Here is a 14,394-nt window from a genome sequence, read left to right on the forward strand (position 1 = left end):
TTAATTGTTAGAATGTCTGAGTCTTTACTGTACTGTTCCAGTAGGGAATGGCAGTTATGATGAACATTGTTACAACAATCGCAAATTTAATACCGTAGAAAGTGAAGGAAGGTTCTAGTCTCTTTAAGTGTTGTGATTTATTATCAGTAATGTTAGGTAATGACAGCTATGGTTCAGTGTTCCTTTGTTTTGTTTTGTTTGCTATTAAAATGTACTTTTAGTACCATAAATAAAGTAATAAAACAATCTGTCCGTAATATCGGGATATACTGTTTATCTCTTATCGACTATTACCATAAATAGCTTTGCCTCCAGCAATATTGGATCGTGCGTCGTCGATTTGTCTTGTAAATCGGCAAATTGGTGTGAAACTGAGAAAATTGCATTGTTGAGTCAGTACTGTTGCTTTCTTTTGTTTTGTTTGCCCTTCCTAGTGAATACTATCTATTGATTTAGGTGAAAGTGAAACGTTCGTTACCGTGTAAGATATGCAAGATTGAGTGATGTCGGGTCGCTCATAAATCATTATGATGATTTTTAATATGTTACTATTATGATAGATTGGATGGTACTTTAGACATAATTGCTGTTTAGGTGGTTATAGAATAAATTTTTATTCGATATTTATATATTCTTGTGAAATTTGTACATAGCACAGCACAAACTGAAACTTTTGAAAATTTAAATTACCATCAATGTCTTTTACTTTTTGGTGTTTTAAATAATCGTACATTCTGTATATTAACGTGGAGTTTTTTTGTTGTTTTCAGAACTGGCCGAGAGACCGCTATCGGCATAGAAAAGGCAAAGGGGCGCCCGGAACCCAAAATGTGACCACCGACAAATGAACCAAAACAAACAAACGCACTCTTCATATTCATGAGTCTGAGAAGATTACATGATCAAGACAAATTCACTTATTTATTATACATTATTATTTAAAGAAAAAAACGAATCTAGTCGCTGTAGTTCTTTTAAACACGAAGCAATTTAGACTTAAACATTATACACATGGAGTTGATATTGAAACAACTGCTGAAGTACAAAGAGTAAAGAGGAATTGATAGAGAGTACAAAACGAACTCGGGAATGCTATGGTTGATTTAGCAGTAAATTGATTAATTTAGTTGTTCCCGAAGTAAAACGAAAAATAAACAAGATGTCTGCGAGTAAGTATATTTCCATTTTTTTTTGTTTTTACGCATTGTTTCCGCATAATATCTGTTAAATGTAGCTAAGGTAGCTATGTAAATTCTTGGCTCTTCATCTCGTTAATTTGAGGGTCTTTATTTCAAAAGATCTTGTTTGTACACACTTCAAGTTTTTTAACGAGCTGTTGCCCGTGACTTCGTCTACGCAACGTTAAGATAGAAAAAGTAGCCTATAATATGCCTCTCTATGTCAGATATCCGTGCAAGTCCGATCGAAATCGGCCGTTTCGGAGATTGCCCGGAACAGACGCAGCTTGCGGAAAGACAGACAGACAGACGAAAAAAATTAAAAGCGATTTTTGTTATCAGTAACGCAAATACATCATCCTTCCGAAATTTTGATTTTTCTTTTGATTTTACAGACTCGCCAATTTTATTGTATGTAGGTAGGTATAGATTTAGTTTTGTAAAGACGTTATTAATAAAATAAAATATCAAAGACGTCAACAATGAAATACGTTAGTTATCGTTCAAAGTGCACATAACTGAGCACAATAGCGTTGCATAACTGATAATTTTACGTCACGTAAACTTTGCCTTCTATTGTCATCTTACGTGTACTGAGAAACGTTTTAACGGTCACGATTACCACAAATCGTTTTACATGAGATAAAAACTCATTGATATATGAGTTTAAGGTTATTCAACATTACCGAACACTGAAACGACATTTAGGTATGTAACTCAGTTTATAAGGCCACTATATCATCAAAAAATAAAATACGTGATTCTCAAGTGTTTTGCTCAGATTTAGATAGAATAGCAAGTGACGTTAAATAATTGCCAAGGCTTCATAATAGACACTAACTAAAATGAGGTTTTACGTGATATCTAATACATTTTTGTATGGGAAGCGATACTGCAGGTTTTCAATTTTATGTTTTTCATGAGATGTTTCTTTACTATCATTATTTATACATCAAAGTTCCTTATTTATAACTTTTTGTAAAGGTTTTAAGGCACTATAAAATCTATTTCTTGGAATAGACAAACATTATCAGAGTCAACAAATCTCGATACTCGTAGTCTATTGATTGCTTTCTTGGAACACAGGTTCATGTCAACATTCGGTTCTCCCTTTTTGTAATACTTGATAGTGGTTTTTATTGCGTGGGATATTTGTGGGGTCCCATTCTTAGAACGAAATTATAAGATCTTATGAGTTGATGATGGCCGATGTACAGTAAAGTTATAAATGCATGTTAATGTTTGTTTTGATTTTAGAGTTAATCGATAATAATTGTTCTAAATGCTATCCTTTTAATCTTGATTGCCTTAAAATTAAAAGTAAAACTTCAATGCTAGATGTTAAAGACGTAAAAAACACCATTATTTTGAATAAATGAAAAGTAGTAAATGGATATTTTGTTTAGCTTAATTAAAGATTTTACATCTTTTAAAAAGTTTTTATTACGATAATCTGATCCTTGGCTATGTAACTAATGCATCGTTCCACTGATTTTCCAGGTTTCGAGCATTCTGCAATGAAGAGCAGTTTCTCGCTGTCATCACTGCGGAGCGCACCCGCGCCCCCTGGCGGTCGCTGCGACCAACTGGAGCGACCATACCATAGCCTCACTAAGAAGAGGTTAGTTGACATGATTGTTTTGACGTTATAACAAAAAACCTAGAAAGAGATGAATGGATTGCGTGAAAGATAGCATGATCAAGAAGGGATTGATGACTAAGATGAGGGATGATAGAGTTACGTTAGTAAGTAGACGAAAACCCGGTGCGCCGACCCTACGGGAATAGGATAAGGTGGGGGAATTGATGAAAAAAGCCACATAGCAAAGAACATGCATATACAAACTAGTGTTGTACCTATATGACCACGTAAGGGCCCAATTTATTTCTTTAGAAGAATAGGACTGCAAACCGTGTAAAAAGTACACAAATATGTTTGTGTTGACAATATACAGTGGACGTTAGACAGCTTCTGTAGCATAAACGATTTTGTAAATTAACTGGGGATATGTTTAATATTTCAGGAAGGAACCATGTCGCGAAGCGTGGCGGCGCAGCTGGGGCTCAGCGGCGAGCGGCGGCAGCGCGGGCGACGACCTCTGGCCGCTGCTGCAGCACCACTACGACTACATCATGGACAACCAGATCATTGACAGCTGCAGGGTCAGTACACACTAGACTTGATAACTAGCGTCCTAATAGCCTTAATTACTTGCTCTGCGTACAATAAATAGGCTACCTAAAAGGCTCATGTACACAGTATTCGTTAAACTTTATTGCATAACGACTGTGGAAAATTAGTTTGTTGAAATCTGTCTGTATGTGATCTCGTAAAAATAGAATTAAAAATAAGTGAAACCATTCTTATTATATCATTATTACTGCCAGCGTACTAAAAGCGTTTGTTTTGCTAAAATCGTGTAACGTGACAGATTACTAAATTGTTGTGAGCAGCGCCATCTATTAGCGAAATGAAGTAAACAAAAACTCTTCATACAACACTGGCCAGCTTAACGAAATAACAATTTATACAACGTCGAAGTTGTTTTTTTGACCTATCGATAGTTCAAACCCTAACCCTAAAGTTCTTTAAACTAATTGTCATAGATGCGGGATTGTGTCATATTTCGTTAAAGAATGCATAATACCTCATTGTTAAGGTGAATGTAACATTCCAGGAGGCGAACGGCGAGCTTCTATCGCACAACTGGACGTCGCAGGGTCCCCGGCTGCTGCACCCGACGTCGGCGTCCGGCGGCAACCGGCAGTGGTCCCTGAACCAGCTGGTCGCAGAGTTCACTGAGCTCTGTCAGTGGCTGACGCACGTGCAGGAGGAGATTTACTCTAGTCCAGAGAACCTTTCCAGCAGGAAACTGAGAAAGGTATGTTAGTAATGCTCAATTTTTTAAACGTACTCTAAGACGAAAGGAAACGTAATTCAAAGCACTTATTTAGAAAATTTCAAAGATGTGAAATGATCTAACCTGCACTGAGACAACGCGACTAAGGCCTAGTAACCCTTAACCTTGGGTAGCCTCTAAGGCCTTTACTGGATGTTTAGTGGTCTTGATCATCATGACAAATATAATTGTAATCCCAAGAGATACAGGTTATGTTAAGTTAGCATTATTTCTGTTTTTCAAAAAGTTAGACCACAATTCATCATCAGCTTTATCATCCGACTTCTGACTGACGAGATCTAACTTCTTCCCCTATTCCATTTTTTTACGGTTATGTGCACCTCTTAATCACAAATTAAGTTGTTGTTAAAACGCAATGTACTTTATAGTTAAATGTTTAGAATTATCTTAGATGTTTTAAACTGTGGTCCAGGTATTTTGATATTTATATCTTTACGTACCAATTGAATCACGTTTTCTAAATACCTGCTTCTTTTTTACAGAGTCGCATGGCCGAGCTGGTATCGGTGGAGCACCGTCGTGTGAAGTTCGTGGAGCAGGCGTCAGCTATACTGGATCGGATACCGGAGGCCGCGGCTGAGGTAAACTTATCTTAAAATTCTCCACACTTGTAATAAAACGTATTTCGTCTCTGTCTTTTTAAAGAGAATGAGAGGGATGGTAATATGATTATAGAAGTGTGCCCGATAGTGGAAACCCACAGTTACATTTAACACATAGTATTTTAGAACAAGGAAAATACGCATCAGTTTGTGGTTGTCTTTTCTGACTAACTGTCCTGTTTACGCACAATTAAGTTTTGTTGGGTATAAATAATATAATAATAGTTATTGTTTCGAATGTTATTTAAAAGGTGTGTTAATGCATGTTCGTATTAACTCTGCGGAGGTTTGCCGACGACTCCCTCTCCTACTAACATCCACCGTTTCCCGCGCTCCTCTGCTCAGTAATGTCAAATAACGCGTGACGTCATAAGACCAACGGCAAAGCTAGAATGTATGCAAGAGTGACCTTAATCAGTCAAAATAGTTATAAATCGATTATTTGTTTAAAAAACCTTTTTAAAATTATGTTAAATGTTATTATTTATTGAAGTTAATATTTATTATTAATTAAGGTATGTTGAATGTTAAGTCGTATTATTTGATGTTAAATGTGTTATTTGTTATAGGTAACCTGGCGAATGGAACATCTAAACGTGAAGTGGGAGAGTCTGCGGCTGCTGCTGAGTCCTGAGCAACAGCAGAGAGAAGGAGACTGCTCCGATACTGTCGGTAAGGTTCAGATATAGATACAGGAACAGAAAATTAACCAAGCGAGCAAACGATTTCTGTTGCGATGCTTTACTTATAGAAAAGTCCATCCTTCGACCACATCTTCACCTTGGTCTAGGTGGGATAGTGGTCAAGCGCTGGTTTTTTTTCAATTTAAAAAAAAAAAAGTTACTATATAATTGCCAAATATCTCATTCTCGAGTATCGTTATTATCTCATCATGATTGGTGATGTTATTGAAAAGTTAAATACTTAATTACGCAATGCATGGTCATACTCTGCGGGAACATGACGCACACGCTGCGCTATCACGAAATCGTTTTATAAGGAAATTTCGAAATATATGAAATAGCTACTTTAATTTTTTCCCAATCTAAACGAAAATCAACTACTGAGTGCTCTCCTTCATTTTAGTTAGTATCATACAATAGTACAAAAGCGTGGCAAAAGAAAGCCAACCCAGCGGACAACTGTGTCTTTGCGCTGGTTTTCGACTGATTCCTTTTTCCTCCTTTATTATAATAGAATGGAGCATTACATGTATTCTTCTAGACTATCCTCTACACCAATGCTATTTTATTTTTATAACATAAGGTGGCAAACGAGCAAGCGGCCACCTGAATCCGCCAAAATGGCGAAGTGACCGCTGCCCATAGACATCCGCGTTGCGTTGCCTACCCTTATCTGACGGAGGAGAAGACGCACATAAAGAGGATATTGCCCCTTCCTATGCATCTCCTCCACCGTCAAGTCCACTTCCCCTTCCCATCCTCTCCTTATAAGAAAAGGGTGGTAGAGAGAAAGGGACTTAAATTAGGCCTCCGGCACCACACTCATCAGGCGAAACACGGAATTGCTTCCATTTCACGCCTGTCTTCTGTGTGGTCGTGGTATTACTGGGGGCGTGCCGGCCCTGCAGTGCTAGGACGTTAAAGCGGGCACTACCACTGTTATAATGCTAAATTTTATCGAGATCTGTTTGGCAGTTTAGACTACAAACTCTATCAAGCCATCCATGTAAACTTTCGCATTTTTGATATAAGTAAGATAAAAGACAGATCTAGAAGATAAAAGATTTTATTAATAAGACAAAAATTGATATAAAGAATAGCAACAAGGGTGCTTCCGTTACATTTGTGACTGTTTTGAATGTTTGTTGATGTGAATATGGCATTGTGCAGACCCCGCGCACGAGCTGCGCTGCCTGCGGCGCTGGCTGCACGTGATGGAGGGCCGCCTGCCGCCGCCCTCGCTGGCCGCGCGCGCGCAGCCCTACCACGACCTGCTCCGCAAGCTGAGGGAACATCAGGTATCTTAACACTACCAATTGTATTATGTCTATACTAATATTTTAAAGAGGAAAGATTGGTATTATTGTATGTATTGAAATGACTAAACTACTGGGCTGATTTTAAAAATTCTTTCACCATTAAAAGCTACATTATTGCTGAGTAACAGGCTGCATTTTTTATTTTACGTGAACGAAATCGCGAGCTAATTATTAAATATAGCAGCATGTGACAAATGAGCAAGCAGTCGCCAGATTTAAGGAAAGTAGTGATCGCTTCTCTTAAAAATCTGCACAAAGTTCAAAGGTCAAATACGTCTACTTTAAATGAAAATAGAACGCACAGAAAGTTAATACGTTTCTAAATCCACTTCCCCTTCCCATTGTTAAAGATTCAAACTTTAATGTGGCTCATGGTTAGCTACGAAACTATGTTTTTGTAAGTGGGCGCCCGATAAGCGAATACTATTGGGGAAAAACTCGTAATGGTGTGCCTTGCCCCTTGATTTTTGTGTAATTTGTGTAAGCTGTTTTTTTTTTTTGTTTTACTGTAACATTGCCATATAAAATTTAAGTGTACACGTTCGACACGACAAATCGTATATCATCCCCATCGTCTCTTTGGGAATCTTCACATGTGCAGTGTTTGCTTATTGCCTACTACCGCGTTGTAGAATCTATCCTTGGCGGTTCAAACTATTTAGGGAGATTTGTCACAAATCGACTAACACAAATAAAACTTGCTATGATATAGGACATTTTAAAACTTTCACATATAAAACCTAGTATAAAAGGAAACAGCCTGTCAGTTGTCAAAGATTATAAAAAGTAGTGAAAACAGCCTGTCAGCACGATTAGGATGTAAAGCGTAATAAATAATACGCAGTTAAAGAAGTTAAAACGAATGTAAAGAAATATGCCCATTCAAATAGCACACATAGTAGAAGTAGGTGTGTACATCATTCAAGTGTGACAGACTTACCGCGGTGACATGCGATAAGCGATATGAAACGATTCCCATAACCTACATTACACTTCTTTGTCTGTGTAATGTGTGTTCTAACAAAATGGAATAAGGTTGATATTAAATTGTAAATACAGATCGTAATACCTGTTGCACTCGACATTAAGATTTAAATCCGCATTATTTATTATATCTGTGCTTCATAACTGTTTCTACTTTTCTAGTTTACAACGTGAAATTATTTTTCTCGTTTGTTTAGTTTTTAAATGTTACAATTTTAACCTTAATAACAATTGCGGTTATTCTACATAATTGTCTTCGAAAGTAAAACTATCTTGTGCTTTAAGATATATAAAATTGATTTTGATATAACCTGTAAATGCGTTGCTAAAAGTTGCCAACCCTAGCTAGTAATTTGTATAAGAACATTGGAGGCGACGTTAAACGGCGGCGAAGCATCCCATAAATAAGCTCCGATTACTCGCTACCAAGTTCGGAGGCAATTTATAGTGTGCAATAACACTGCATCAATACATTACACTACACACCGCACTACTGTTACCGGTAAATAGCGAAGTCCGACCATTTGTATTTTGCCCAGGCAAATTGTTAAGATAACAAATTCGTTGTGACTTACTATATTTCGACAATTTTAAATGTATTCATTGGTTACATTGTTATTAGTGATCCAGCCCTCGATTTTCTATTGACTGCATCTATATAACAGCTAATGCAACGTGTTCTTTAAGTATTATCGAAAAATGACCAGTATGCAAATCAAATTTATGAATGAATTCATTCAAGATGCAGTTTGTAAAGTCTTAACAATGGTCTTGAAAAATTTCAAAGAAGCAATATTCACAATTTGCAGGTGACATATTCACAAATGGCGGCCATAACTCCGCAGTCGGTGCTTGCCCTTAATTAGCTCCGTGAGAGCGCAGCTATTGGATGCCTTGTTGAAATAAATTTGCCTATCTTTAGTACTATTGTGATTTACGGTGACCCAATTTTATAAATTCGCTAGGTATCGAATGAAGAGATCGCAGTAGTGAAATTTAATACGATACTATAGCAAGATTCTATTTACCAGGAGTAATAAAATTATCAATTTCCGAACAAAAACATTATTTTGCATAGGTTAATGCGATCATAAAGATAGCAAATTTCAGGTTACATTGTTTAGACCAAAACCGTAGATTCCAGTAAACCAACTAGCTCTCCCCGAGCGGCTTCATCCGCATGAAATAATAAAAACTTTATTTTATTGTTTACATTTGTGAAATTATAATTTGCTAATGTCAAAATCAAATGCACAAACGACAACGATATCAACCTTGCTTCTTTTATGTTGGCAGCTTTTAATGGTCCCTTTCCCGTATGAAAGTTTTTTCCAATTTATTTACCGCCTAAGTTAAATAACGTAAAAGTAAATAGCCTAAAGCGTGTCATAAGTATAGGACTTTTTATTAAAGAAAGAATTATAAAAAAATATGCTTAGCTTGCTGCCATCCTACGCCACGAAGTAGTAGTAGTGTGTGTTTACGCTTTATTATATTAGTATAGAAGTACAGATATGGATGAAGACTCGGTTATTGTGGCTGAATCTTGCTGCTCGTTTTTATAACCAGTTTGATTTGCAGTTCTGTCTGTAATACAGCCAGTTTACTTACATATGATATACAAAGTGCTGGCCAGTAAATCTTAATCATGCCACATTTTGTTTCATGACTTCCATATAAGTGTATTTTGGTGTTTGTTTATATATTTTGTTACAGTTAACTTCACAAAGTTCGTATTCTTTTGTTTTAGAAGCCATATTTATTTTAGCTGTTTTAAGTTTTCTGATCATTTTTAATCTGAAGTTAGACTGATAAAACAATCTGATTTTGAGTTATACTTCATACTAATATTATAACTGCGTTTGGATTAATGGAATTTTGTTACTAGTTATCTTCAAAATGGATCTCTTTATATTTAGAACTTTGTCTGAACCAATATGTTCTACATTGGTTTAAAATCAGCGTGCTCATTTCACTTGAAGTTATGTTTTAATTATAATAGCTTTTACTTTGTTTCTTAACATGGATCAATAAAATTTTTATAGATACCTAAATGTGAATAATATTCATTAATTTGAATTTTAACGTTTGAATGTTGCATTGATTGTTCTAAGTTTTCTCTGACCCAGTTATATCTTACAAATGGAACTTTTTATGAATCGGTTATTATTGTAGCCGTATTTAAAATTTGAAACCTTTTACATATTAATAGCTATATTTCAAGGTGAGGTCAATTTCACTTTTATTCAAATAGTTAGCACGGATAAAAAGATATCTACCATAGATTAAAAAACACGTGTCCAAAGGCCTAGCATTGGTTATTTTTTCGTTTTAATTCAATTTCTTTGTAATGTTCTTTAATTTTAAATGTGTTAATATTCACATACAAAGAAATATCTAGACGTATATTTCGTCTAGTTAACAAAGGGCTATGAACTTGGGAAACATAACAATTACCATAACGCCAACGTAGTTTATTTCTCTCCATTGCCACTTACGAAATGATTACTTATGAGATTACAAATGTTAACTTCCCACTCAGGACTCGGCCGCAAATTATACACTATTCTTGGGAGCTGTTTCGTTAGTTTTCAATGGATATTAAATTGTGCAAGGCGCCTGCAATAAAATTATTGTAGATGAAGTTAATCGAACATGCTTTTTATATATATTTAAACTATACATTTTCATATCCAATTGGTACAGGATAAATAGTGATTTATATGCATATCAAACTAATTATTCATAGATGAAACGGAACACGACAAAACTGTCACGATATAATGAAAATGTCTCGGGAGGTGTATCGATTTCTAATCGATGTTGTACGGGGGCTGTAATTACGGCGTCAAAATTAGGTGCGTTGTGTCGGGCGTCGGTAAACAAACGGCCGAGATACTGCTAAGTGATTAACGAGCGGGTAATGGCGGCCTCACCCTGCCCGGTAGCGGCTTTCGCTCCCGCAGGCGGGCGACACCACCGATTTATGCGATAGCGAATGATCTCAGGTATCGATACCATCTTTTGAATACGAAGAACGTTTTAATAGTGGTCTTTTACACTTTGAAGTGTACAAGTACAATGGTGGGTATCTTTAAAGCTAATTAGGTTGTCTTTACTATTCTATAAAGCTTAGTGTTGTTATTAGTTCGGTAATATTCATATATCGTGAAAGAATACTCTTAGAAATGTATTTGGCATCCCTTTGGAAACATTCGCACGCATAAATATTAAATTGTTTATAGAACGATGTAGCCACGGATTGTACACAAATCGCTCTTGCCCTTTACACTTTGGCCGCTATCTGTTCAAATCTCTTTGTTGTAACAATGTTCTCATTTGAACAGCAGAATAAGGTGTTACCAAGAACAAGTGTATATTCATTCAAATGGCTACGTAACGGTGTTTTTTACCCCGTATCCGTCTATGATCTTACCGCAAAGTGTTTTTGCGCGTGAGATAAAGCCATTATTGTCGATGATATCTACCGTGAAGTCGGCCAAGTTTCTGTTGATGTGCTGTTGAAATATCTAGCAATATCTATGGCGGATGATAATCGGTTACTTAGTAAAACATTAGGAGCAGAATGCCATTAATTCTACATTCTCTAAGTTATCTCACTTCTATCCCTATGTCCCTAAATGGGGCGGAGGGCGTCCACAGTACGCCGCCAGCTCGCTAAGTTATAGGTGATACTTATTTAAATTCCTTTATTTTTCTGGTCGCTACATCCAAACATTCCGTTAAAATTCTAGTAAAACTTAACGATTATCTACAATTTACTTTATTATTCATAATTGTTATTGAGTAAAGCGGATTATATATGTTAATACTTATTACTATTAGCGTCGGGGTAAATTCATGTTGCTACAATGACTGGCAGATGTTTTAGATTAGGGAGATTATACGAGCTGAAGTGATGAATACGGGTTATAGAGAAAGGTTTCCAACTTTCTGTTAATGGAATTCCGTATTCCCTGTTGCTTTTCAACAGCTGAATTGCCATTGTCTAGCGTTACTTAGACATTTCAATAAGCATTAACTGTGCAATCTAGCTAATCTAAGACCTAAGATCTAACGGCCGAATACTGCAACGAATCTTCAACACTTCGTCTCGTAAGCACCGCTTACAATCTGACAGTCGTGAATAATGGATTTTATAGTTTAAGCGTGGCTTTATTAATTAAGACACTATATATTTAAATGTTGTTTCAGAATTTTGCCGAATTGGCATAGTTCTAGGTAACAAGCTTTGAAATGTGACAATAAATGGTTTGGGCAACGTAGTTTATTTATTTTGAAAGGATGTAAAGGTGTAATTATTAAGGTATTTTGACTTTTTTAAAGAGACAGTTTTGGAGTAGAAATATTTAACGAATTTAAATTTTTGCGAAATACACAGAATAATTAAAATTTTTTCTCCAGTCTATTATGAATCATTGTTGTAGGAAAGAGCGTTTTTAATTAATTTTCTTGTTATTTATCTGTGATTATATGGTTTATGATGCAATTGTGCAAAGCTGCGAGGCAGGCCGCTTAGCGAAATCTAAGTGAGCTTCGGTCAATAATTCTCCGGCGCGACGACGTGCGATACAATCGCGCCCTCTGGTAGCACACGGCTGCCGATAACTTGCTGCCCGAGAAATTTATTACACGAAAATAAATCGAGCGTATTTATAATCTATAATTGCACCTTCGTTATTTGAGTAAGTGGGCCGGAACGGATTTGTCATGCGCACGCCGCTTTGTAAACTTGATGCTGCAAAATTAGTGGTTTAATTTAATTTTCTTTAAATAGCTTCCTATTATCTTTTATCAGTAGAAGCTGTGGCGTTCTTACCGTTTTACGTATAGAAAGTGTAGGGATTTTTATTAAAAAAAATACAGACGAATTGAGAACCTTCGTTGTTTGGGAAGTCGGTTAAAAATGTGTTCACAGCATATTTTTGAATAATGCTCGTTTGACATCCTACATGACAAAATGTGTGTTTACGTTTAATTATAGAACTATCTGTTGCCCGCGACTTCGTCCGCGTGGTATTAGAAAACATACGAACTATATAAAAAACAAAAAGCTACATATCACTCGGGAACCGGACATTTCTCGGGGATGAACCTTATCCCATGTGTACTCCAGAGTTATATCTGTGCCAAATTTAATAAGATATGTTGAACCGTTGCAGAATGATCGAGTAAATATTAAAAAAACTAAATTAATGAATCCCACGGGAACCATAACTATTTCCGGGATAAAAAGTAGCCTATGTGTTCTTCCAGACTATGCTCTAAACCTGTGCCAAATTTCATGGAGATCCGTTCAGCCGTTTAGGCTACAAACGCTAACAAACATCCATCCATTCATCCATCCATCCATCCATCCATCCATCCATCCATCCATCCATCTAAACTTTCGCATTTATAATATTAGTATGAATAAGAAGTAGCCTATGTATTCTTCCAGACTATGCTCTAAACCTGTGCCAAATTTCATGGAGATCCGTTTAGCCGTTTAGGCTACAAACGCTAACAAACATCCATCCATCCATCTAAACTTTCGCATTTATAATATTAGTATGATAGTTATATATATATTAGTATGATAGTTAATCCGCGTGGTTAATAACACTGGGTGAAGTGAAATGCGTATCAATGTCGAAACTATTGCAAATTCCATAAACGAAAAACACTAAAGCAGTCACCAAACCGATAGCGATAAGTCCTTTGTGCATTAAGATAAATTTCCTCGCTGAGCAACAATTAAAATATTAAGCTCTTTGCATAATTTATGATCGCGAATCTCAGTTAATCCTGTAACTTATATCACAATCTATGTTCAAAGCTGTCTTTACCGTAATCTGCTTGCAAATTTAGAAAGTGAAGTCGAAAGCCGAGCGCATAACATAAGATAATATGATGTGGCAAAAATTTCCCCACAATACCCGGCTGCGTAGCCTCGGGTGATGGCGAGTATAGCGCGGGAAAAGCGGCCCTTATCTGGCCTCGCCAATAAATCGGTTTCTACCCACGGTTAGATCACAGATGTGGTTATAGCTAACACTTATATTAACCATTTCATTCTGAATGAGGAGCTACCAGGATTACTACATTTTAGAGAACACTTTCTCGTGTTTTTGTTTGCAGACATAACTATCGCAAGTAATTCATTAGAATACGATAATCCTCTAAGAATACACATTGATCTAGTCAGAAAAAATATATTAACTGAGATAGACTTTGCTCAATGTAATATTATGTAGAAGTTCTTTCCACGTGAGCTCTATCTTGTAATATATTCAATTCCGAATCTTAGTCAATAACTAATTTAAGATTATTTAGGATAATCAGTAACATTGGTGTTGCAGTTAACTATGTTAAAATGTATCTACTTAAAAAGTAGGTATTGAAATACAATTTACAATTATTTCCGTTTCTATTAGTTCCGTTGTCGTGATGCACACATTACTCCGTAAAGATGAAATCGATATCCGCAATAAATTACATTTAAACCATTGGCAAGCTTTTAATTCCCAATTACCGGTGAATACGGGCGTATCTTCATCCCGCGTCGGCAGCGGGGTGAGAGGTCAGGCGGTATTACACGATTCAAAGTTTAAAACTGCACGCCTGAGATGTGCCCCGAATCCACGGATAAATTTTTTTTTTTTTTTTTTAATTCTTTATTTCCAAAAAAAATACATAAGTAAGAC

The 14,394-nt window shown here is 36.2% G+C and overlaps 1 protein-coding gene across 1 annotated transcript in view; it reads left to right on the forward strand.

The window, feature by feature from the left end:
* The window catches only part of LOC106104041, a 168,117-nt gene that overhangs the window by 39,290 nt on the left and 114,433 nt on the right, over positions 1-14,394 (forward strand). Inside the window, exons 2-8 of the mRNA XM_013283979.1 lie at positions 771-1,169; positions 2,679-2,799; positions 3,203-3,341; positions 3,857-4,060; positions 4,582-4,680; positions 5,271-5,373; positions 6,555-6,682. Of these exons, the coding sequence (XP_013139433.1) occupies positions 1,160-1,169; positions 2,679-2,799; positions 3,203-3,341; positions 3,857-4,060; positions 4,582-4,680; positions 5,271-5,373; positions 6,555-6,682 (804 nt within the window). The 5' untranslated portion in view covers positions 771-1,159. The remainder of the gene's footprint in view (positions 1-770; positions 1,170-2,678; positions 2,800-3,202; positions 3,342-3,856; positions 4,061-4,581; positions 4,681-5,270; positions 5,374-6,554; positions 6,683-14,394) is intronic.

The sequence above is a fragment of the Papilio polytes genome, unplaced genomic scaffold, assembly GCF_000836215.1.
Source record: "Papilio polytes unplaced genomic scaffold, Ppol_1.0 DF823691.1, whole genome shotgun sequence".
Classification (NCBI taxonomy): Eukaryota; Metazoa; Arthropoda; class Insecta; order Lepidoptera; family Papilionidae; genus Papilio; species Papilio polytes.